General features: G+C 42.3%; 5 protein-coding genes across 5 annotated transcripts; 4 read left to right on the top strand and 1 right to left on the bottom strand.

Moving 5' to 3' along the window:
- Nucleotides 1–3,127: 3,127 nt before the first annotated feature.
- Nucleotides 3,128–3,642, top strand: LOC127768941 (protein RADIALIS-like 3). Its single transcript, XM_052294610.1, has 2 exons — nucleotides 3,128–3,454; nucleotides 3,621–3,642. The coding sequence occupies exons 1-2, from the start codon at nucleotides 3,213–3,215 to the stop codon at nucleotides 3,640–3,642; spliced, it is 264 nt and encodes an 87-aa protein (XP_052150570.1). The 5' UTR covers nucleotides 3,128–3,212.
- Nucleotides 3,643–5,926: 2,284 nt separating this feature from the next.
- Nucleotides 5,927–7,497, top strand: LOC127765779 (S-norcoclaurine synthase 1-like). The gene has a single exon (XM_052290735.1). The coding sequence runs from the start codon at nucleotides 6,095–6,097 to the stop codon at nucleotides 7,181–7,183; it is 1,089 nt and encodes a 362-aa protein (XP_052146695.1). The 5' UTR covers nucleotides 5,927–6,094; the 3' UTR covers nucleotides 7,184–7,497.
- Nucleotides 7,498–9,917: 2,420 nt separating this feature from the next.
- On the top strand, nucleotides 9,918–14,727 carry LOC127766467 (pentatricopeptide repeat-containing protein At5g46580, chloroplastic-like). The gene is made up of 6 exons (XM_052291502.1): nucleotides 9,918–12,100; nucleotides 12,643–12,947; nucleotides 13,183–13,296; nucleotides 14,054–14,133; nucleotides 14,256–14,380; nucleotides 14,492–14,727. The coding sequence occupies exons 1-6, from the start codon at nucleotides 9,992–9,994 to the stop codon at nucleotides 14,561–14,563; spliced, it is 2,805 nt and encodes a 934-aa protein (XP_052147462.1). The 5' UTR covers nucleotides 9,918–9,991; the 3' UTR covers nucleotides 14,564–14,727.
- A 2,038-nt stretch (nucleotides 14,728–16,765) lies between these two features.
- Nucleotides 16,766–22,289, top strand: LOC127767395 (ATP-dependent DNA helicase 2 subunit KU80). Its single transcript, XM_052292724.1, has 12 exons — nucleotides 16,766–17,007; nucleotides 17,489–17,581; nucleotides 17,711–17,762; nucleotides 18,128–18,259; nucleotides 18,724–19,118; nucleotides 19,226–19,512; nucleotides 20,262–20,457; nucleotides 20,552–20,758; nucleotides 21,030–21,197; nucleotides 21,282–21,611; nucleotides 21,746–21,876; nucleotides 21,971–22,289. Exons 1-12 carry the CDS (start codon nucleotides 16,993–16,995, stop codon nucleotides 22,029–22,031), a joined length of 2,067 nt encoding a protein of 688 aa, XP_052148684.1. The 5' UTR covers nucleotides 16,766–16,992; the 3' UTR covers nucleotides 22,032–22,289.
- Nucleotides 22,290–22,397: 108 nt separating this feature from the next.
- On the bottom strand, nucleotides 22,398–24,740 carry LOC127767396 (acyl carrier protein 3, chloroplastic-like). Its single transcript, XM_052292725.1, has 4 exons — nucleotides 24,580–24,740; nucleotides 24,328–24,441; nucleotides 23,236–23,358; nucleotides 22,398–22,736 (listed from the first exon to the last, which is right to left on the bottom strand). The coding sequence occupies exons 1-4, from the start codon at nucleotides 24,634–24,636 to the stop codon at nucleotides 22,608–22,610; spliced, it is 423 nt and encodes a 140-aa protein (XP_052148685.1). The 5' UTR covers nucleotides 24,637–24,740; the 3' UTR covers nucleotides 22,398–22,607.
- Nucleotides 24,741–24,759: the final 19 nt, after the last annotated feature.

Consider the following 24,759-nt stretch of genomic DNA (forward strand, 5'->3'; position numbering starts at 1 on the left):
TTCAGCATATTCACCAAGACGATGCACATCATATAGCACTCCAACCTCACGATGATTAAGATCATCAGCACCAGGGCCTCCTAAAGCAAAGGAACATGTATCATTACATATTTGATTCACAAAAGCCAATGAATCTAAAGCTCTATCCCAACCAATTTCTAGCAAACGAGCCTTCTTTGCAAGACTATTACGTTCCTTCCTGACTCTCCCAAGAGCTCTCTTCAGTCGGAACACCTTAGCGTGATAGCGATTCATATCAAGCTAGTTCGTATCTTCGATCTCCACTCTGCACTCTTTCTTGATAACAGAAATTAGTGCATGTGCGGCACTTTCTTCCACATCACATGGCCTTATAGCTGGGATGCCATGTGCACGAACAAGAAATGGCTCTTCACCTCCTCTTACACTATAAACAGATGCCTCAGCAGAGCCAACATACCCATCAGTGACAGCATGACAATTATAACGTGCCTCATTAGCGCCTATGCTTCTAAGGATCTCAGACAACAACATTTTCGACCTGATGTGCACAAGGTGGCGTTGTTCTGTTATACCATAACAAAAACAGTCAGTAAGAATAGCAGCATCATAGGTCCATCCCCTTTCCTTTTCCCCTTATTCCTAAAATTTCCTACACAGGTACATATAAATATAACCATCTCTTTTTACCAGATCACCAAATGAAATAACAGGTATTCAAATCCCTACCACATCAATCATCTGTATTTTTTTAAAAGAGACATGACCTATTCTAGATAGCTCAAATAGATTGAGGTCATCGTTCAATTAACAGCCTACACAGCCACCTTGCAAACTGTAAAATACTATTGGCCATTCCATAGGCTTCCAAGCCAAGACAGATCAACTTAAAAATAATTGTGCCACTAAAAAAACACCCATCCCCATTTCCATTATATCGAGCAGATTAAAGACCGAGCCAAACTATCACCACAAATTAATAAAGAGCACACCTCAATCCACAGGGTTAATCGATGTATATGCATACATACCTTGCACAGGTTCGTCCATGCTAGCTAAATGTCCTTTGGCTAAACCGCTAAAATCAGCAGCGCCGCCACCGCATCAATTTAGCATTAAAAAAACAGCCAGCACTCCTACATATATACCAGCCCCAACAAAACATATGCAATAACAGCACAACACGTTGCCCTAGGACATCCATCCTTAGCTGAAAAAGGCCTTGCATCCTGAAGCCCACCAGCAGCCCACTATTTATACTCTTGCACACCTTTAAGAGCCCAACGTCAAACATAAGCACAAAAGCCCATAGCTCCTTGATATGTTAGCCCGATCAGCCCACGATAACAACAGAGAGATCCAATGCTTACTGCTGCACGACCTAAATAGCCAACTAAATACGACCTAAACAGCCAACTTAAAAAAGCCGCTTTCCATCAATTGTTACATCGGTACTGATCAAATAACACAAATCGGTTATAAACCGCGCGGCGTAGCGCGCGAACCCGCTCTAGTATATATAGCAATGCAACATATAATAGCACTGACATCGAGTTGGAGATGAAGATGAACATTTTTATAAAAAAAACTCAACACATGACGATTAATTTAGCTAGTTAGCACTCTAATTTTAATGCCTCTGCATTGCAAGTTTTGTTGGAACCATTTCTTTTCATGTGTAAACAGTGTACTATCAAGAAGGGATGAATTGGCGTGGTGAAAAATAAAGAAATTAACTTCAATCCGGCTCGTTATTTACTGATGAGAGTTTTGCGGACAAATATGCGCGCTCTTCTCTTAAGTCTGAACGTTTCTGTTTAAAAGGAGAGGCGAAAATTACAAACAAATGAATGGATTATTAACACTTTATAGGGTCCCTTTGAAATGAATGATTGCCATAGAAATTTTGGAGGATTCAGTTTTTTATGAAATTTTTAAGTATGGAATCATTTAATTCATAGGAAATGGTAAGAAATGTTTCGGAGGATGGTGTGTGTGTGTGTATCTTAATTAATTTCATATATATAAATAAGAAGACGTCATATCTGTTGGAAACTTTTCTCTTCTTCCTTTTGCTTTCTGTGATGCTATCGGAAGGCTCCCCTTCTCTCTCTTATCTTTTTCGTTTATGTAGGATTAGGATAAGAGAAACATGCCGTTCCAATTAATTTCTATGTTTTTTTTTATTTTTGTGTTTTCATATACAACATTTCAAAGAGCGTTGAGTTTATCAAAACATGCTTCGGTAGAGATCGAATGCTACATAATTCACATAAGTAGTCATCTAGTCTGATTCATCACTATACTAGCTTAGATAGCTGTTGAAAATTAAAGAGCATATATAGAAGAGAATGGCGCTATTCCTAGTAGGTAGGTAGCTGTGCTGTCTAGTGATATAGGGTACTTCATCTGTTCCATAAAAAATCAAGCTAGTATTAGACGTGACATATTATAGTACTACGAATCTGAATATAACTTTGTCCAGAATAATGTATCATATCCAATTCTAGATTTGTTTTTTTATGAAAGGAGTATGTATTTGCTTCATTTCTTGATTTGTATTTTTTTCCATTCCAAAATAGTTTAATCTAGGATTGTTATCCATGCACAATGAAGTTGGATAAATTTTCATATAGATTCGTTATATTAAAATAGGTCATATCATATTCTACATTGAGTTATGCAGGAACGGAAAAAGTACTGTCATATGGTAGCCGCTAACGAAGATATATTTTCGTTGGTAACTGACTTAAGCCGGCTGTCATAGTGACTGGACCCAGCGAAAACATATTTTGGCCCAAAAAAACCCATTTCCGTTCCTTGTTGTGTGCCCGGCCAGCCTCCCGATGCGATGCATACATAGCTTTATTTTTTTCTCTTTGTTTATTAACCGAGCGTACTCCTCACATTATTGGATCTCCAACAACAATTGGTACTCCTGACATTCATATATATACTAATATATAAAGCTATTTGCATTTAATTTAATTGTATGACTAGCTAGTGCTACGACATTCTGATTCATGAATACATAACTGCAATTAGCGCAGACAAATTTAGGTAATTAATATATCCTAATTGGATATATCTAAGCTATAAATACAGCAAGCCGGCCATCCCGTCCATGCAACACTGACTACTGACTAGCTATAGCAGCAGCACTACTGTTCTTCATAATTCCAAGGTAATTAAGCTAGCAAGCAAGCAACAGAGATCGATCGATCGATCGATCAATGGCGGCGTCGTGGAGCGAGAGTGAAAACGCGAGGTTCGAGCAGGCGCTGGCGACGTACGACAGCGACAATCCCAACCGGTGGGAGCTCATCGCCACGGCGGTCGGCGGCGGCAAGACGGCCGACGACGTCAGGCGCCACTACGACCACCTCCAACACGACGTCACCACCATCGACGACGACCACTCCCACGCCGCCGGCGAAGCCCTCCCCAACGGCAACAACAACAATAATACTAACAAGTACCGATACATACCTCACTTCCTTCCTTCCTTCCTTCTTAATTCTATTTATTCATTCAAATATATATACTCCTGTATAGAGTAATTTCCTAGCTAATTATTATTAACATATATGCATATACGTAGATTGATTTATTAATTATCGATGGATTATATATGTTTGCAGAGGAAACCGAAACCAGGCATGATCGATCGATCGACGACGGCCGGTGATGGTGCACGCAATTGCTTAAGCTTTCATGGTTAAATATTTTTTTTCACATAAAAGTAAAAAAAAACATGATCGATCGATGGGACCTTATATTGATCCATGCATATTGGCCTAAATATATATGTATGAGCCAATGTTGCATCTGGCCACGTACCTGCGCCAATATTGGAGTATTTGGTATTTATACGGTACGTATGACAACTTTGTGCTTGCATCTCCATCAATATATTATTACTAGTGGAGAATAAATTGATGTGTATTCAGAGGGTGTGTTTGGAAAATAGGAAATAGGGGGTGGGATTGAGATTGGGAAATGAATGAAGCATTAGGATTAAATAAAAGAGTGAGAATGAATGGTTAGGATTGAAAGATGCCTTTTGGTGGGTTGGAAATCATTTCCATTTCCTATTAGCCAAACATTGCTAGAGTGTGATGCATGCTTTACCACCTAAACATTATATGCAGCTAACGGGCGATCGATCGCTGCCAGCGATCGTTTTTTTTTCCCTTTTCCTCTTTTAGTAAGTTTATACACCTAAAGTTTGTAGATCGAATGTTTATAAGTCGAATGTTTATATACCCGATTCAAATTCAAATTCAAATTCAAATATTTTATATTTTCCTCTTTTAGTAAATTTATACACCTAAAGTTTACACATCTAAAGTTTATCCACCTAAAGTTTGTAGAGCGAATGTTTATAAATCAAAAGTTTATATACCCGATTCAAATTCAAATTCGGATTCAAATATTTTATATATAAAATATTTCTATACACAAAGTTAATGCGTGCAAAGTTTACGGTATAAAGTTTATGCATATGAATGAGAGTATTAGATTTTTTTCGAATTTTCTTTTACTATTTTTTTAAAAAAATATAATGTAATATAAAAGTAAAAAAGAGATATGAAAGAGGAGTATTAGGGGCAAAGGACGGGTGATCGCTAGGAGGAGAGGGAAGCGATCACCCGCCCACTAGCAATACCCTCATCTTTATTCTCACTTCCCCTCGACCAATATATCCCCATGCAAATGAGTAGATCTAATGGGCGAACGTTCACATAGCTTGGGTGCGCCAAACATGTTCGGTCTAGCCCACATGGGTCCAACCCATCGCGAGACATTATCCCAAAAGTTTATGCATAGAAATTTTATTCATATCAGAACTTTGTTTGAATTCACCGGATTCACTATGATTGGCCTATAAATGCAGCCATAGAAGCAAGTTGTCGATAAGCTCATTATTATTAATAGAAATCTGTAAGATTTCATCCCCAAGTTTCATTCGAATGCCATATAACAATCCCGTTATTATTAGTAGAAATTTTAGGCCATAAAACATGTTATGTTACTCTCAGGCTCCCACTAAGTCAACCAGAAATAAACTTATCGACTAATGAAAATAACATAGACGAGGTGAAGGACTGGAAGTGGCCCCCACAAGCACGTCTAGTAGAAGCTAATGTGGATGGTGAAAACAGAGCAAATTGTTTATGGACCGATCCGCTCCGAGTTTGACTAAAGTAAAGATATGGTAAGCGTTAGCATCCGACCACAGATCTAGGATTTACCAAGGGCTGTGAGTGTAAACGGGGTGTGTCCGGGTGTGCAGTGTGCTCGGGAGCGAAAAGGAACATGATCGTGTATACAGGTTTGAGCCTTTCGAAGGATAATACCTACTCATGTTCTTGGTCGGTATCAAAGAAGTTTGTATAAATTACCAGGTGCCCTCAGGCTAGTCTAGGAAGCCGGATGTTTTTGCCAATGACATATGGCATATTACCAAAATCCCACGGTCGAATATCCGATTTCTTATGTGGGTCATTCAAGAAAGGGCTATTTGGAAGAAAAGATGTACCATCACCCGATACATGTATCATCATGTTCCATTCAAATGGCTTATCTATTATTTTTAACTTGAAGACTCTATCGTGAGTTTGGGAGCCTATCTGTCGGCTTCTTTTTGTTCTATGTCATGATTATACGGAAAACGGCTCAAAAAATACATCCGTCCTAAAAAAATTAATTTTTCATCAATGCCAAAAAAACCAATATAAAACAAAAAGATTAAAACACCCTCACTTTATGAAATCCCAATACTATTATCAGATTTGCTAGACAACTGCATTTATCCACTACTTTTACCAACTTCAATCATTTGCAACTTGTTTTGAGAGACAAAAATGATCTTATTCAGAGACCATAAAGCAGTAAGAGATGATTTATAAGATAAGGATTAAGAGAAGTTAGGGAGTGCATTTTTAAGACGGATTCGTCCGACGTTTATGTGAGGGTGACCAGCTAGCTGATAGCTGAGTCAATTTGTGTGACTTAATTTGCGACCACGTAGCAGTATATGTATAGTATTAGTATAGCCCCGAAGTTAGTTAAAGACCTCTTGGAGTAGAGATCGAGGAAGAAGAAATAATCAATGGAGTGTTGGGAGAAGAAGCCAAGGAATCTGGGTGGCTCGCTGCCGGTGCCCAACGTGCAAGACCTCGCCGCCCGCCCGGACCACCTCACGCCCACCCTCCTCCGCCGCTATCTTCGCCCGCACCACCTGCCCCTGCCCGCCGACGACCACCATGCCATGGCTATGATACCTGTCGTTGACTTTGCCAGGCTCATCGATCACCATGAGGAGGCCGCCAAGCTGAGGCACGCCTGCGAGGAGTGGGGTTTCTTCCAGGTGATCAACCACGGAATCGCCGACGAGACGGTGGAGGAGATGAAGCGCGACGTCATGGCCTTCTTCAACCTCCCGCTGGCCGACAAGGCGGCGTTCGCGCAGCAGCCGGAATGGATCGAGGGCTACGGCCAGGCGTTCGTCACGTCGGAGGACCAGACGCTGGACTGGTCCGACCTCTACTTCCTCACCACGCAGCCGCCCAGCTACCGCGATCTCCGCTTCTGGCCACCGGAGACATCCTCCACCTTCCGCCGCTCCATGGACCGCTACTCCCTCGAGACGCAGCGGGTGGCCACCGAGCTCCTCCGAGCCATGGCGCGCAACCTGGGCCTGCGCGACGCCGACAAGATGACAAGGCTCGCCGCGGCGCAGTCCATGCGGATGAACTACTACCCGCCATGCCCGGCCAAGGAGAGGGACAGGGTCCTGGGCGTGTCGCCGCACTCGGACGCCGTGGGGCTGACGCTGCTGCTGCAGGTGAGCCCGGTGAAGGGGCTGCAGATCAGGAGGGGCGACGACTGGATCCCCGTCGACCCCATCCCCGGCGCGCTGGTGGCGAACGTCGGCGACGTGGTCGAGATGGTGACGAACGGCAGGTACAAGAGCATCGAGCACCGGGTGGCGGTGGACGCGGCGCAGGAGCGGGTGTCCGTGGCGGCGTTCCACAACGCCACGTTCGGGTCGACGTACGGACCACTGGAGGAGATGGTGGGAGGCGGCGAGGCGCGCTACCGGAGCATCAGCGTGGAGGACTACGTTAGGCTCGTCGTCTCCAGCAAGCTCCAGGGCAAGAACATCTTGGACGCTGTCAAGATTATTACTAATACTTAATTTCTCATCTTATCATGCCTGCTGATTAATCAATCAATCAATCAATCTCCCTGGTTGGTTGGTTGCTGCCGAGTAAACTATTCATGCCACTTCAATTATTATATTAGTAGGTAAAAAGGATCTATCATGCATACTACTTTCCGTTTTTATTGGAGTAAGGTTCATATAGGAGTACCTTTGAATAAACAAACAAATCTCGTCTACTTTGATGTAAAGGTTTGTTGTATATGAGGTTTGCTTCATTGTACGCTACAGTTGCCTGAGTATACGGCTAATGTACATGTGTCTTGCTACATAAACAATTACCCCCTCCATTTCAAAATGTTTGACACCGTTGACTTTTTAGTATGGATTAGACCATTCGCCTTATTTTAAAAATTTAAATAGTTATTTATTATTTTTATATTATTTGATTCATTGTTAAATATACTTTCATGTACACATATAGTTTTACATATTTCACAAAATTTTTTAATAAGACGAACAGTCAAACATGTGCTAAAAAGTCAACGGTGTCAAATATTTTGAAACGGAGGGAGTAGTAATTACAAGGTACACAAGCTTTAGCAAAGATGTGTGTAAATCATATCATGCGTGCTCATCCATCGATCAATCAATCCCTCCATATATCACTGGCTGGGTGCCGGGTAAATTATCCATGCCACTTCAATTAGGTAAAAAGGATCTATCATACTTTCTGTTTGTACTGAACTGGGTCCCTACTTTGAATAAACAAAAAACCTCGATCGTGTACTTTGATGTAATAAAGATATTGATGGGCCGGGTTGCTATGGGAGTATCTATACATCTTTCAAAAGATTTTTATGGTTGTATCACATAGATTTTTAATCTTTAGAGTAAAAGACAAAAAGTAACTAAAAAACATCATAATGGACATTAATATTACTATATCTTTAAGAAAAAGACCAAATCCATTATAAATTTCAAAACTTACATGCAAAGATTCAAAAATTACACTGTAACATACAAAAATTACAATGTAAGTTTTATAAATTACACTGTAACTTACAAGAAAATACACTGTAAATTTAGGTGAGAAAATCGAGTGAGAGATAAGAAAGAAATCTTTCGAGTGATATATAGCAAAATCACGCTGCAGTTCATTTTTTCTTTTACACCAGATTACGCTACAGTTTGCCAAACGTTTAGAGAGAATAGCCAATATGTTCCCTAAAGTTTTGCTCTTGGGTCATTTTAGTTCTTAATATTTTATAGTGTTCAAACAAGTCATATCACGTGGTTTAACATAACACTTGGTGCCACCAAAATCACCACATAGACATGCCATATCACCCTCAATTTACCTATATAATAGAAACATAAACATAAGGAAATGAAAACATTGAGTTGGACTACAGGAAGCAAATCTCTACTATTATAAAAATTGAAGATGTTTTTGCCGGTATTTTGATACGTCATCCGTGTATGAGTCGGTTTTAAGTTTGCTTGCTTTTGAAAATATATATCCGTATTTGAGTCGGTTTTTAAGATCGTTCACTTTTGGTAATACATAAGGAATCATATAAGAATTCTATTTAAAAAACTCAAATGCTAAGCTGAGATGATCGGACTCCTAACTGCAGCTCATGATTTTCTAAAAAATATATATATCCAAGGGAACTCCAACAGTGAATTTCATCTTAACTAAACCATATAACAATAATAAGATTAAAATAGAATTCACCCATTGTAACGCACGGGCATTTTTTCTAGTATGATTAAAAAATTAGAAATTATATAACTCTAAATTTGCCATTACTTTATATAGCAATACGTCATATTCTATCTTCATGGTATTCTCAGACTAGAAACTTTCGGCCCGTCATTCTCATATTTTCGAAGAATTTCTCTTTTCAATTGAATCGAAAATGTTCTCTAGCAAATTATCAAATTTTAAAAGTGTTTTTCAGCCGTGATATGTTTTTGTGATGTTTATCATTTTAGCAAAATTTTCCTTATTTTTAGGTTGACCATCTGTTTTATGATAAGAATTACCAAATTTTGGTACATGAATATGTTTAGTTTGTAACCAATGTTTAGCAACATCAAAATTTAATAGGATTGGCGAAGTGGGCATAGCTCATCAACCCATTAAGTTACTCATAGTGGAACAAACCCATCCAAGTTCGAATTCTATACGGACATGGGTACTCGTATTTACGATTATTTATTTATCACATATATAGTAGACGACATACCTGTCGACAACGATACACTCATGGTACCTTCATCAATCTCAAGAAATATCGAGACGTTCGTGGTGGCTTAACCAATCTTAAGACATGTCATTCCAGTTTCTTGGAGGTGCTCATAGGGGTAGGGTGTGTATTTGTGCGTTCTTAGATATGAGTGTGCGCGCGTTATGAGCATATATGTTTGTAACGTGTTTTAAAAACTTTTAATAGGATTAAAAGTGGTAATAAAGCAAACTGAACATACTCGTATATCGAACTGTCATAACTTCTAAAATTAGCTTGAACATTACCTCGTAATTGTCGTTGTTTACACCATAAAATTCCCAAGAGAAAAGTGAATCTACACAATATGTTTACACCATAAGTTTGGAAAAAAAATCAACGCAAGTCATTTTTTCATCTTCAGTCCGAAAGTATAAGCGGATATTTTTGCAGATATTTTGTTAGACAGACAGACGAAGAAGGGAAAAGAGACAAAGCGCGCGTGAAAAAAAAGAAAAGAAAAAGAGAGAAAATGTTTTAAGCTGAGAAAACAAACCCAATCCAAAGCGATAGGCAAATCACATCCATCCATCCATTGCCATTGCCACCCATGGCGCCACTCCCCGCCGCCGCCGCCGCGCCGGCCTTCCTCTTCCTCTCCCCTCCCGGCAAACTGCCCGGCGGCAAACCCAGGCTGAAACCCTCCTGTGCCGCCTCCACCTCGTCTTCGTCGTCGTCGTCGTCGTCGTCACCCTCGCTCGCCGAGCAGCTGGAGCCCCTGTCCCGCAGGCTCCTCCACGGGAAGCCCACGCCCACCCAGCACGCGCCGGAGCCAACCTGGGTGAACCCCTCCAAGCCCAAGCCCACCGTCCTCTCCCTTCGCCGCCACCGCCGCCGCTCCCCTTCCTCCCACCCCTCCTCCGCCCCTCTCCAGCCGCTCCTCCGCGCCATCCGCGCCCTCCCCGACGCTGCCGACCTCGCCCCCACCCTCCACGACTTCTTCCCCCCGGCCTCGCCGCCCTCCACCTCCGACGCGCTCCTCCTCCTCAACTACCTCCACCCCTCCTGGCGCAAGTCCCTCTCCCTCCTCTGCTGGCTCCGCGCCCTCCCCGATGGCGCCTTCCCACTTGACACCATCGTCTTCAATGTCGCCCTCAAGTCCCTCCGCGCCGCCCGCCAGTGGCCCCAGGCCGAGCGCCTCGCCCTCGACATGCTCGCCTCCGGTGTCCCCCTCGACAACATCACCTACTCCACCCTCATCACCGCCGCCCGCCGCTGCCGCCAGTTCGACAAGGCCGTCGAGTGGTTCGAGCGCATGTACGCCTCCGACGGCGTCCTCCCCGACGAGGTCACCTACTCCGCCATCCTCGACGTCTACGCGCAGCTCGGCATGAAGGAGGAGGTCCTCGCGCTCTTCGACCGCGCGCGCGGCAGCGGCTGGAAGCCCGACCATGTCGCTTTCGCCGTCCTCGCCAAGATGTTCGGCGAGGCCGGCGACTACGACGGCATCCAGTTCGTCTTCAAGGAGATGCGCGAGGTAGGCATCAAGCCCAACATCTTCGTCTACAACGCGCTGCTGGAGGCGCTGGGCAAGACCGGCAAGCCAGGCCTGGCACGCAACCTGTTCGAGGAAATGACGGCCGAGGGCGTCGAGCCCAACGCGCGCACGCTCACGGCGCTCGCAAAGATCTACGGGAGGGCGCGCTGGGGGCGCGACGCGCTGCAGCTCTGGGAGCAGATGCGGGAGAAGAAGCTGCCCGCCGACAACATCCTCTGCAACACGCTTCTGAGCATGTGTGCCGACGTGGGGCTGGTGGGCGAGGCCGAGCAGCTCTTCAGCGAGATGAAGGACCCGGACCTGGGCGACGTGCCGAAGCCAGACAAGTGGAGCTACACGGCCATGATCAACATCTATGGGAGCAGCGGGGATGCGGACCGCGCACTCCAGCTGTTTGCGGAAATGGTGGAGAGCGGAATCGAGCCCAACATCATGAGCTATACCATTGTGATCCAGTGCCTGGGAAAGGCAGGGAGGATACAGGAGGCGGTGGACGTGCTAGAGGCTGGGATGGCCAAGGGCCTCAAGCCCGATGACCGACTCTGCGGGTGCCTGCTCTCTGTGGTCGCGCTGAGCAGCGGGGACGAGACGGAGGTGATTCTGGCTTGCCTGGAGAAGGTGAGGAGTAATCTGGTGAAGCTGATCAGGATGCTCGGGGATGCCCGGGTGGGAGTGGAGGACCTGAGGGTGGAGCTGAAGGGCATACTGAACAGCGCGGCCCCTGAGGTGCGGCGGCCCTACTGCAACTGCCTGATCGACATATGCCGCAACCATGGGTACCCTAGTGAGAGGGCAGTGGAGCTGTTCCGCCTCGCCCGGCACTATGGCCTGTACTCGAAGATCCATACGAGGAAGGAGGAGGAGTGGTCGCTGGACCTGCGGTCGCTGTCGGTAGGCGCGGCCAAGACGGCGTTTGACGACTGGATGAAGACCATCCGGGAACACGAGGAGGAGGAGGAGGCTCTGCCACAGACGTTTAGCGTGTACACCGGCTCCAGCACCCACAAATTCGCGCAGGGGCTGGCGACCGCGGTGGCCTCTCATCTTGAGCAGGTGGGGGCGCCGTTCCGTGCCAGCGACTCCCAGCTTGGGAGCTTCATCAGCAGCAGGGATGATCTGCTCTCCTGGTTGCACACCACCATGTCATCGCCGGATGTTGCCGTATGATCGCTGGTTGGTTGCATCATGCAGTCTTGCAGACAGGACAGGAGGGACGACGGCCGTGCCGTCACATTAAAATGCTCGTCATTGTTTGGTTTTGGTTGGCTGCAAATTAAAATGCTCCCAAAGAATAGGATTGCGAGGAGGATGGATGGATGGTGCTGTACATGCGCAAACACTCCGAATAATTGTCATTTCTCTGCCTTTTTTATACTAGTCCAGTTTGTAGGAAGCTGGACAAGTGATAAGCAGATAAGCTAGTACTAGTGTGGTTTTCTCACCTCTTTTATTTATACTCCTACTAGATTACTCACAGTTGTTAGGGATGAGGTGAGGGCACTCTGAAGATGAGAGAGAGCTCACAGTTTATGGTTTTTGTACGACGAAATTATTATTACATATCTGGGTCTGGGTGCCAGCCGCCCGCTTCTCAAATTGTACTTGGTTGATTTTCATGTGTGGATCCATGGGGATGGTCATATAGATAGGGCGCCATAGGAAGGAGTTTTGCAAGAAAAGAAAAAACAAAAACCCCTTGAATTTATGGGCTGTCGAAATGTAAAAAGGCCGAGTCCACATGCAGCCCATCAGAGACGGCCCATCAAGAATCTTTTCTTACAGATGCATTGATGGCCCATGCAGCCCCAACCACTCCTCCTCCTCCTCGGAGGGGTTCTTCTTCCGAAATCCGAATCCATCAATCGAGCAAGGGACGGGACAGGGACGAATCGTCGCCGGAGAAGAGGAGAGGGAGAGAGAGAGAGAGAGATCAGAGGGGCAGAAGGCGAGACAAGATGATACTAGCGGTGCTCTTCTCCAACTCCGACGGCAACATCCTCATCGAGCGGTACTCACCTTCCCCATCTTCTTCTTCTTCTTCTTCTCCCCTCCAAGAAAGCCCTTTTTCTCGGGGGATCTCGCCTCCTGAGGCAGATCTGCCCATCTCTTCCACGCTCCCCCGCTACCTATGGCCAACAAATTCCACTTCAACCATTTCCCTCCAAAACTAATCCATCTCTACTCCCCGTACTTACCGCTAATAGAAACTGATTTATCACTTGCGGGTTGGTAAACGTTTGCAGCTTCCATGGTGTTCCCGCGGAGGAAAGGCTGCACTGGCGTTCTTTCCTCGTCAAGCTTGGCGCCGACAACCTCAAGGGGGCCAAGAACGAGGAGCTCCTCGTTGCCTCTCACAAGTATCTACTTTTCCCCTTTAGCTCACTGATTGATTGATTGATTATTCTACTCTAGCTTAAGTTCTCCAGTAAGTTGGTACCACCAAATGGATCTTCAAGATTTACCAATTGTTCAGGCCCTTTTTTTTATTCGATCCCTGGTTAACATCAATATTACCTGGTTCATGTCTTTTGGCCATAACTGCCCAGTAGCAATATTGTGTTAAGATCGCTCCCTGATGTGCCAATGTTAATCTTATTCCTATCCCGTACAAATCTATTTTCGGAAAATTCATTCATTCATTCATCTCCTAAATTCGCTCTCCAGTTTGCCACCATTCTGAGCATAACTTGATGGTCCTCTGTTTTTTTTTTAAAAAAAAAAATCTTCTGAATGAAACAGCAGGACTGCTATTTGGTTAAATTGGTGAGGAAATAAACGTTCCAAAATTACAACAAAAATGCCCAGGGGCCAAAAGAAAAGGAGAGACAACTTACCAGTTATAGTAGATAATGAACCTGGAACTGCAGGTCGTGATGCTGAATGTGTAGAATTAACCTCCTTCAGTCATCCTTAAGCTTGACCATGTGTTATACAGTAAGTGTAGTAGAGCATATCCACTGATCATTAATCAGATCCCATGGTTGCCTTGAGTTTTGTTTTTACTGTATGCTGTCCTTCTGAATCATGCTTGTCATCTCCTACAAATCCTTTGCTCATCTGAAATAGAACATTTCCCTCTATCGCTGCTATTTACTATTGGGTTTTTTTTTTCAGGTCCGTCTCTATTGTTTATACCATGATTGGGGATGTCTGCCTGTACATTGTTGGCAAGGATGAATATGATGAGCTTGCTCGTGAGTGTCGTCAAGCTTATGAATTATGATATTCCTTTCCTTATGTAAAAGTTACTAATCTAGTTTGAACACCTTCTACTTCCACATCAATTGTACTCATGGTTGGTGATTATTTTCTGTAGTGGCCGAGGTGATATTTGCAATCACATCCGCAGTGAAGGATGTATGTGGGAAACCGCCTACGGAGAGGCTCTTCCTTGACAAATACGGGAGGATCTGCTTGTGCCTTGATGAGATTGTTTGGAAGGTACAGCTTGGGGTTGATCTTCTAGTGTGTGAAGTTGTTTCCCCCATTTTCTGTGATCTACTCTAGTACCTGAGAGCTTGATGATATATATATTGCACGTTGTTGATGCAGGGTCTGCTGGAGAACACGGAGAAGGACAGAGTCCGGAGGTTGATCAGGCTAAAGCCGCCCGTTGAGCCATGATTTTTTGATCACTTTGGAATATGTGTGTATCCTTCTCGTCGTGTAATCATATATCTCGCAGTTTATTTGCTGGCAGTTGTTTTTTTATTCCCGTTGGGATGGATGATTCTGTATGTGTACAATCCTAATACATTTTGCCACTGATGATTTGTACTGTTACACTACTCTCCGTGTCCATGGATGGAAGGATTGCAGTTTGGCAATATGCTGCATTGCTGCTGCGCTTTTGGTTTCGGTCATTGCTACGGTATGCTCTGCTTTAAGTGAATTTGAATATTTGATGAAGCAAAAAATGAGTAATCACCATGATTATTACATACATCGTTGAATTTGATGAAATGGCAAGGCAACCTGTGCCTTTGAGGGAAAAAAAGCAATGGCGACCACGTCGCCTGAGCTCCTTCCAAAGCAAGCACCACATCTATAATAAGACATCAATTATATTATATTATGAAAATATAAAACTTGGAGATGTTTTCATTAATTTTTTTTTACGTTGTCCGTGTTTAAGTTGATTGTACGTCCCCCAACCCCTCCTTCTCCTAACCCAATCCAATCAGCCTACACCATCACGCCCTCCTCTCCAATCACCTCTATTTCATCACAATTGGTAAAGTTTTTATGAATCACAAAATTTGTCTTCACCTCTTGTAAACCAAAGGCATTTTTGCTAGTTAATAAGAAAAAAAAAAGAAGAAAGGGTCAAAAGCAAGCGTGAGGGGGGTGAATCTCACTATAAAAAGAAATTTCCATTCGTAGCACAAAACTTAACCAAATTTAAAAACAGGGCAATAAATAAAATTTCAGGGTGCGAAGAAAATACCACATATATGTATCTAAACCTTCCATCTCAAAATTATTCATATTCTTTAAAATCAAAATAGATACTATTAGGTGGTGTTTGGATCTAGGGACTTAACTTTAGTCCCTATATTTAGACACTAATTTAGAGTATTAAATATAGACTACTTACAAAACTAATTACATAAAAGAAAGCTAATTCACGAGACAAATTTTTTAAGCCTAATTAATCCATAACTAGAGAATGTTTACTGTAACATCACATAGGCTAATCATGGATTAATTATGCTCAATAGATTCGTCTCGCGAATCAGTGGATGTGTTTTATTAATAGTCTACGTTTAATATTTATAATTAGTGTCCAAACATCTGATGTGATATGGACTTAAAAGTTTTAGTCCAATCTAAATAGGGTCTTGGTAAAGAGAAATTCCTCTTGTTTAGTGTGTAGTAAATCCCTCCCTTTGTTTTTTTTGGGTTAATTAGATCCATGCCATTAAAAATATACTAGTTTTGAAATATACCACTAGTATTTAAGTATTTGGTACCATGCCATTATAATTTTACACATATTTGAGACGTGCCACTATTTACCCCTTAGATATATTTTAAGAAAAGATTGGACAAAATTGCCCTTCTTCTTCTTTCCTCCTCTTCTTCTCCCTTCTCTTCCAGTTCGACGCAGCGGGGAGCGGTGGAGCGGCGGCGGCGGAGTGAGCGGCAAGAGGCGGTAGCAGCTGCTGCTGCGCGGCAGCGCGGCAGTAGCAGCAGCGGCGCGTGGGTGTGGCGGCGCGGCGGTGAGCGAGTGGCGCGGCGGCGGAGCAAGATTCTTGTGGCCGCTGCTGAAGATAGGAGAGAGAGGTAAGGCCTGTTTACTTTGATGCTAAAAAAAACCTTACCAAATTTTGGCATAATTGCCAAAATTTTGGCAGGATTTCTTATATAGTTACCAAAATTTGGCAGCAAACTAAATGTAGTCACTTTTTTGGTAACTTTATCAAAATTTGGTAAGGTTAAAAATAGCATCAAAGTGAACAGGCCCGTAAAAGATAGATGAGAGATAGAGGTAGAAGATGAGGGTATTTTTGTCCAATATATATAAAATACGTATCTTAGTGGCATCTTTAAGATTGTAAACAAATAGTATAGTAGTGGCATCGTTACAAATACACAAATAGTAATGGTATATTTCAAAGCATCTACCTAATTAACCTTTTTTTTGGGAAAATTGGAACCATGCCATTATAATTTTGTAAAATTTGAGACATGCCATCCTAACCCACATGTCATTTATTCTGAGGGTCCTATATATGATTGAGATACCGATGACATATCTCAAACTTTACAAAATTATAATGGTATGGTTCCAATTTACTTTTTTTTTTTTAAAGAAGTTCCAGTGTTGCAGCCAAGTTGGAAGTCGCCATTCGTCTTCTCTCTCTCTCCGCGCCGGCAAAGCGGCCGGTGGCGGCGCCGACGAGTCAGCAAGCGGCAGCGCGGAAGTCGACGGCCGCGAGAGTGGGAGGCGGCCGGTCGGTGATCGAGTGCGGAAGTCTTGGTGAAGCCCCACCGCGTCGCGTCCGTGTCCTCCTCGAGCCGCGTCGTCGTCGACCTCCTTCAATTCCCTCATGGCTCGCAACAAGGTAACCTCGCTCGCTCGTTCGCACCTCCTCGTCCTCCATGATTTGCACTCCAACTCCAACGCCACCCTTCCTAAACCCTATCTATACCCTCCTCCTCCGTCCCCTTCAAATAAAATAAAGGTTTTATCCCCCCATTCCTAGGGTTTTTGGGACAGTAATAATTTACTTCGCATTCGATTGTTGTGATTTAGTATCTATTTACATCCATCTTCACATTAACCTATCTGCATTCCTCTCCTTCCGCTGCACCATGCACTTGTTGTTAGGAAGTATCCTGATTTTACATTTTCGACTTGCACACCGTGATACCAAAATCTAATGAAAAAAAATAAAAACCAGAAATCAAACCCATGATACTGATCCCCCCCTCCCTGTGATTCTGCGTGTTTGACAAAAATAAAAAGAGAAGAAAAACCCAATATGCAAGACCATTTCTGGTAGCACTTTTTATTGCCAATCAATTATATTTTTTTTAATGTAGGAAGCATTGGTTTTGCTATTGGATGTTGGCCCATCCATGCATGGCGTTCTGCAAGAAGTTGAGAATATCTGCTCCACCCTTGTGCATAAGAAGGCAAGCACACACTATTTCCATTTTAACTTCCCAGATGCAAATGCTACTACCTGGCCACCTGCAATTCATCATAACTTGTAACCAATCAGCCTCAAGCTAACCCCCCTGCTTTTTCCCCCCTCTCTGCAGCTAGTTTATAATAGGAGTGATGAGATCGGTGTTGTCCTTTTTGGAACTAAAGGTATTGTTGCAAGCAAATGTTTAACTAAAATTTTGTTTGCACTTCAAATGTTCTGTGTTGTTTTTTATTAGCTTCATTGAACAAGCATATATGATTCACAATGGAAAAGGATAAAGACATAGTTATATTAAACAAGCATGTGATTAACAACAGTGAAGGATCAGACAAGTTAATGTTTCTTCTCTCACACATCTAGTCTAGTTAAACACTTCTTCTCAAGTTGCTATGAACTATAGATCTACTTAGACACCAACGTTTGCATTGTTTTGCTGCAAATTTGAGAACCATGCATGAACATTGTTTGGGTCACATATTTCTTGCTTCAAAAGTTCCTTGGGCTGCTTGATTTATGTTTATATGTGCAGAAACAAGCAACGAACTCGCCAAGGAGCTTGGGGGCTATAAGCATGTGGTGGTTGCTCGTGATATTAAAGTTGTTGATGAAGAAACAACAAATGCTCTGCAAAACCTTCCAAGGGGAACTTCCCCTGGTGACTGTATCCACAAGTAGCACTGTATGCTGATGTTTGGTTTATAGTTATTGTTAACTAGACATCCGTTACTAGATTTGCCATAACTACTACTATCAGCACACGACACCTATTTGATTTTTCATTTTATGAGGCATTTTTTTTTGTCTTGCCCTGCTGCCTGCATTTGCATGTTGCTAGATCATATCTATGGTGTAGGAGCTCAAATTAGTATTTCTCAGTCCATTATCCTTAAGTGTTTGCATTTTGGGGGACTTCTTTGTTGTGATACTGCCATCCATATTCAGCATCCGGCTCTTCATATAGTAGCTCCTGCTTATGGATTTGTGCTTGTTTCATCTTCTTTTTTTCCCTGTCTTTAAGTCATATAGTTTCTTTGTTTTACATCATAACAGCGTTGTTTGAACTTGCTCTGTACTCTTCTCGAGTTTGATCGGAATCAGATACTGGAATTCCTTGACTAAGGCAAGTTTTGGATGCTATTGTTGTTGGTTTGGATATGCTGATAAGAAAATTTGGAAATATCAAAGGAAAACAGCGTATGTGTCTAGTCACTGATGCACAACATCCATTAAGAGATCCACCCCAAGGGACAAAAAAGGATCAGGTGGACACTATTGCAGACCAGATGAAAAGACACGAAATCAAGATGGACTGCATTATTTTCAGAGAATCTGGAGTTCGTCACAATGCTGTAATGGATGAAAACGACCAATTATTATACCACTTCAGAGAGAGGTCAGTAACAAAGGTAGTTCAGGTTGACAGCCCAACATCACTCTTAGGTGCTCTCAGGACTAGAAATGTACTTCCAGTTACTGTCTTCAGGGGAGACTTGGAAGTGAGCTCTAGCTTTAAAATAAAGGTGGGGTGTTGTTTTCTTAAATTCATGTAATGTTTTTTTTTTCAGTTAGAGAAATTTATATTAATTCTGGTTCAGTTTGCAATTTGGTCTGACGTCTTTGTGAACAGGTGTGGGTCTATAAGAAAACATCTGAGGAGAAATTCCCCACTTTGAAGAAGTATTCTGATAAGGCTCCTGCAAGTGATAAATTTGCATCTCATGAAGTCAAAGTGGATTATGAGTACAAAAGTGTTCTAGAACCAGACACAGTCGTTCCACCAGATCAAAGAATTAAAGGATATCTTTATGGTCCACAAGTTGTTCCTATATCATCCGCTGAATGGGAAGCTGTCAAGTTCAAACCTGAGAAAGGTGTGAAGCTTCTAGGTTTTACAGATAGATCCAGCATATCTCGGTAACCCATATCCTTCAACCTTTTATTTGGAATAAGATTATGTTCTTTGGACCTTGTGGTCTTGTATTCACTGATGCCATTTCTACATTTAATTTCATGATTATTTCAAGTTGTTTGAGGTAACTTGTTTGAAGACATAGCAAACCAATCCATGTGAACATTCAAGCATGAATAGTTAGTTTATGTACTTTATATCATTGGAGATTGAGCTGATACTATGAAACAAAACATTATAAAATAAATTCTTGCTCTAGCTGATTACCTGATCCTTGCAATTATGCCCAATATAAATGTTTAAAGAGTACATGTTTCGTGTTATGTGGTGTTGCATTTGAGTTTAAGCTGTAGGTTATCATTTATCATGTTATAAAACCCCTTGGGATGAATATGTTGCAAGCTGGAATTGGTGAATGGTTTATGCATGAAAACAATACATGAATGCAGTGCTCTGATTCGATCAATCAATCATAAATCCTTGCACGTAAAGTATATGTTTTTATGTATAGATTACAGAACTCAGATCTGTACTGGGTCAAACTTCTGTTTATCCCTAAGGACTGCCAGGGGGTTCAGCTTATACAAAAGCTAATATAAAATTTCTTTTCTGAAAGTATCTCATTTCCAAAATTTGTAAAGATAAATTGCTGTAAACATGTTTATAAGTTTAATATTAAATGTCTTTACTATATTGCAGTTTTAAGACCAGATGTTAGTAACGGTGACACAGTCCACCTTTTTTACTTTAACAGGCACTATTTTATGAAAGATGTGTTCTCCTTTGTTCCGGAACCAGGAAACACAAAAGCAGTTGCTGCCGTTTCTGCCTTAGCTAGAGCAATGAGTGAAATGAACAAGGTTGCAATTTTACGATGCGTGTGGAGGCAAGGTCAAGGGAATGTTGCTTTGGGTGTATTGACACCAAACATATCATCAGCAAAAAATGTTGTATGTACTTTATTTACTCACACCTTATACCTGTAGGATTCGTTTGATGATTGCATATGTTCAAGCAATTCTTTTTTTTTCCTTTTCCCTGCAGCTGGATTCCTTTTACTTCAATATACTTCCATTTGCTGAGGACATCAGAGAGTTTCAGTTTCGGTCCTTCAGCAGCCTGCCATCATCATCTCAGCCTACCAAGGAACAGCAGGAAGCTGCAGATAACCTGGTAAAGATGTTAGATCTTGCACCACATGGAAGGGAAGAGATCCTTAAGCCTGATTTCACTCCGAATCCCATGTTGGAGGTGCTATTCTTCCTTCAGAATATTGCTATTTATCAAAACCAATTTAGATATTCTGATATTATTTTTTTCTCATATTATATACCTTAAGCTATTTTTCCTCTTCTTTTCACTTTTTCATTGGAGTATGCTCTGCAAAGGTTCTTGTATGTATTTGTTTTGCTTCTAAGTTTACTAATAGGTTCTAGATCACTTGACATTTTTCTTTTAATGCTCCTTTTGTGCATATTCTTTATTCTGTTGACTAAGGTTCACTTGCCACTTCCCCCTTTAGAGATTCTACAGGTACCTTGATCTCAAGTCAAAGCAGCCGGATGCAAATGTCCCACCCCTCGACAAATGTCTAAAGAAGATAACTGAACCTGATCCTGATGTCATTGATTATCAAGCACCGCTAATAAAAAAATTAGGCAATGTATTTGAGCTGAAGGAGAACCCCAAGGTTAGAAATATTGCTAACGTATTTGTGTTATTGACTTGATACTGTAATTTTGGGGAACCATAAATCTGTTTGGACTGATCACAGAAAAAGAAAGCACGGACACAGGACAGATTGACTTATACTGGCGCAGATGATCAGGCTAAATTATTAGAAGAACCTTCTGCAGAGAAGGTTGGGGTTTCGGAAGCTTTATATCCTCCAAAAAAGAAGGCTGGGGAGATTGGCGATCATAATCCTGTTCAAGATTTTGAAGCCATGCTGACACAGAGATCTAGCTCAACGTGGGTTCAGACGGCAATTGAAGAGATGCAGAAGTACATAACCGCTTTAATACAGGATTCCTGTGATCGGGATAATCACCAAAAGGCACTGGAGTGCCTTGTTGCTTTACGGAAGGCCTGCATTATTGAACAGGTAATCTCTCCTATGGTTATTTTCATTTGATTGCATGGTAGATGTAATCCATGCCCCTTATTTTGCTGCGAGACCTCATGTATAGTTTAAACATGCTTGCTCAGTTGTAACTTAGGTGTTGTTTTCCATTATAGGAACCAAACGAATACAATGGATTCGTAACAAAGCTCTGTCAGAAATTTAGGCCGGCTGGTGATGCAAAGTTTTTGCAGCTTCTTTCGTCCAAGAATGCTTCGCTTATAAGCAAAGAAGAAGCACCTGATAGGTAAGGGAACCTCCATATGTGCTGTAGAAAATTCTATGTGCATTGTTTTCTCTCAGTTTTTGCCATTTAATTACCCTATTCTATATGCATGTAGCGATGTGACGGAAGAGATGGCGAGAAACTTCTGTCTGAAACCCGAGCCGTCCTCTCAGTAGCCGAGACTGCAGGCATGGATGTGGATGGCTTTGAGTTCTGAAGGCCTGGAAGCTAGGTAAAAGAGGAACTGGAAGACATCGAACGGCCCTAGTACTAATATCTAACGTACGCCTGGTTAAAATGTTATGTAGCTCGGTTTTTGGAAAGCTCTGTGTCATGGGAGTGATGAGCAACACGAGCTACTATTGTTTTCGAATGGATATGTATGTTGGGATGGAAAAATCCCAGATGAAATGTAAAAGACTTGCAGTTTGAGATGTCCCAAACTCCCAATTATCCAAGACTTCAATTCCTCACCTCCAGAAGCTCTGAACTTAAAATTCAGCGTTTCTGCGGCCGATATCAGCATTCTTTGCGTGACATAGGGAACACACTCTGGCGATCAGCCTCAGGGTCAGGGAAAGAACACTTACTCATTCCCAGCCTTTATTCAAAATCTGTGAAACAAACAAAACACGCACAAATCCCTGCAGAGACTCACTAGATTCAACAAGAGATTCATCGGCATTCATAGCCTGTAAACTACAATTTGTATTTTGTAGTAGTACAACAAACTGAGCTTTGGCAACAGCTAATTAGGCGTCCTTCTCTGCCACAAGCTTGTCGATAAGCGCAGCAGCATCCTCCACTGTCTGAATCACTTGCGCACTCGATTCGTCCACGGTAATCTGAAATGCCTCCTCAAGGCCCATCACAATTTCAACCTAAAACCAATCAAAATACACATAAAGAGTAATCAGAGGCATCATGGCTGCAGGCAGCAAATACTAAATTCCTGAGATTTTCATAAGAAAGAAAAAGGCGCCACATTCCTGGGATAAAAGAGAATAATAAGCTAGATCCTGGGAAAAGAGAGCACAAAGCTAGATATGGAATTGATTCTTCATTCCACTATGAACGGAGAATAAATTCATTTATACAATGACTAAATATAAAAAGGTGTACAATTGCCGCATCTGCGAAAAATGTATTGTTGAGAGCAACAACAACATGCCAGGAGAGATGTTGACTAGAATAATTTTTAATACTAATCTGAGCCGTGACAAATATCAGAGATCACTGTGGACTTTCAACAAGAAAGTATGAGGTTGCCAAGAAAAGGGCTAGTTGAGAGGAGTCTTACAGTCCCCTTTAAAAAAAATCAATAAAGTAGTCCAGGTGATTTAGATAGTGTTGAATTATTACATTAGTCCAGAAGATTACCGTGTCAAGTGAATCAGCACCAAGGTCCACGAATTTTGTTTCTCCAGAAACGGCAGTGCCTTCATCTACTGCTAACTGATTCTTAACTATTTCGCAAACCTTATCAATAGTGTCTTGTTTGGCCTGTTCAATAATGTAAAATAAATCATCAAGCAGAGTCTTTGAAAATATCCTGCATAAATTTTCATGAACATATTGTAATAATATAAACTGCTACCCACAGCAATTACAGCATGGGACCAAAATTAGGCTCAATAAAGTGGAAATACTGCATGCTTTAAGTAAATATGAACAGGACTAAGCAATCAAGGTAGCAGGGTAACACACTGAAAATCTGCAAGCAGCCAAGCAGTTTGGAAAATTCATCAGGAGTAACCGATTCTATAGCCATCGTGAGTGGGCAGTTCTGTTGCAAGCTAGGATAATTTCACTGTCGAATGCATCTTTCTAGTTCTTAAAACTGATTGTGAATTTTTTTTCAAAACCATTCCTCCTGCCATAAATTGTTTGCTATGCTGTCACTGTAAATCTTTAACCGGTAACATAGTTCTTTTTCTAAAAAAAAACTCATACAACATAAAACATTGGCATCATAGTCAGTAATGTACCAGGGCAGCAGTGTAGGAAAACTAATGAGGAACACTATATTACCATCACCAATAATTTTCTTTATCCCCTTGCACCAAGTAAAAGGAATGTAAGATGCAGTAGGTGATGGCATGATACATCAAAACATAGTGAAAGTTCTTGGCATTGTATGGTGTGTGTGAGAATTTCTTATGGTGGTTTCGGCAAACTACTTTGTTGGTGAACGTATAAGAGAAGAAGAAAGATTGCAGTGAAGCAATAATTTCATTGGTTGACTGAACTAACATGTATATTAACATCTGGAGTGGAAATCAAAACTACATTTAGCATCAGAAAGTAATTGCAGTTCAGTTGATTATCCACATGGCAGAAATGTGCATTCCAACTCTGTTGGAGGCATCACGCACTTGCATTGAGCTTAGAAGTTAGGCATGACTGTACAGTAGAGTGCAAATTCCAATGGTGGAGGTAGCAAAGAACATGACCGTGATATTACATACATACCGAACAAGACAAGGCCTGGAAGCGACTTGGGACCGGGCGCAACCGAATGGACGGGAAGCTTGCTGTTTGCCTGGAGAAAGAAGCTGAGGTTGGATTGAGCATTGAGCACATCACCTGTATGTGTATGTAAGGAATATGAACACAATTAAAAGGGGGGCAAGCTTGCTTGAAAAAAGAAAAAAAAAAGGAAGAGCGGCACAAATTGAAGAAGTAGCTAGCCAAGAAATGAAGCTGGGGGGTGACCTAGTATACCTGAACCCGAGACGCAGGGGAGAGAGGCGATGTGGCGGCGGTGATGGGAGCAGCCATCGTTGGCGCGCGGGAGGACGATGACAGGGGGCGGGCGGCGGAGAGTGCGAAGAAGATGGACAAGAGGAGAGGAGATGGAAGAATCTTATTGCTAAGCCTTTTACCTCGTTTGTATCGACGGCC

This window comes from Oryza glaberrima, chromosome 3, assembly GCF_000147395.1.
Source record: "Oryza glaberrima chromosome 3, OglaRS2, whole genome shotgun sequence".
Lineage (NCBI taxonomy): Eukaryota > Viridiplantae > Streptophyta > Magnoliopsida > Poales > Poaceae > Oryza > Oryza glaberrima.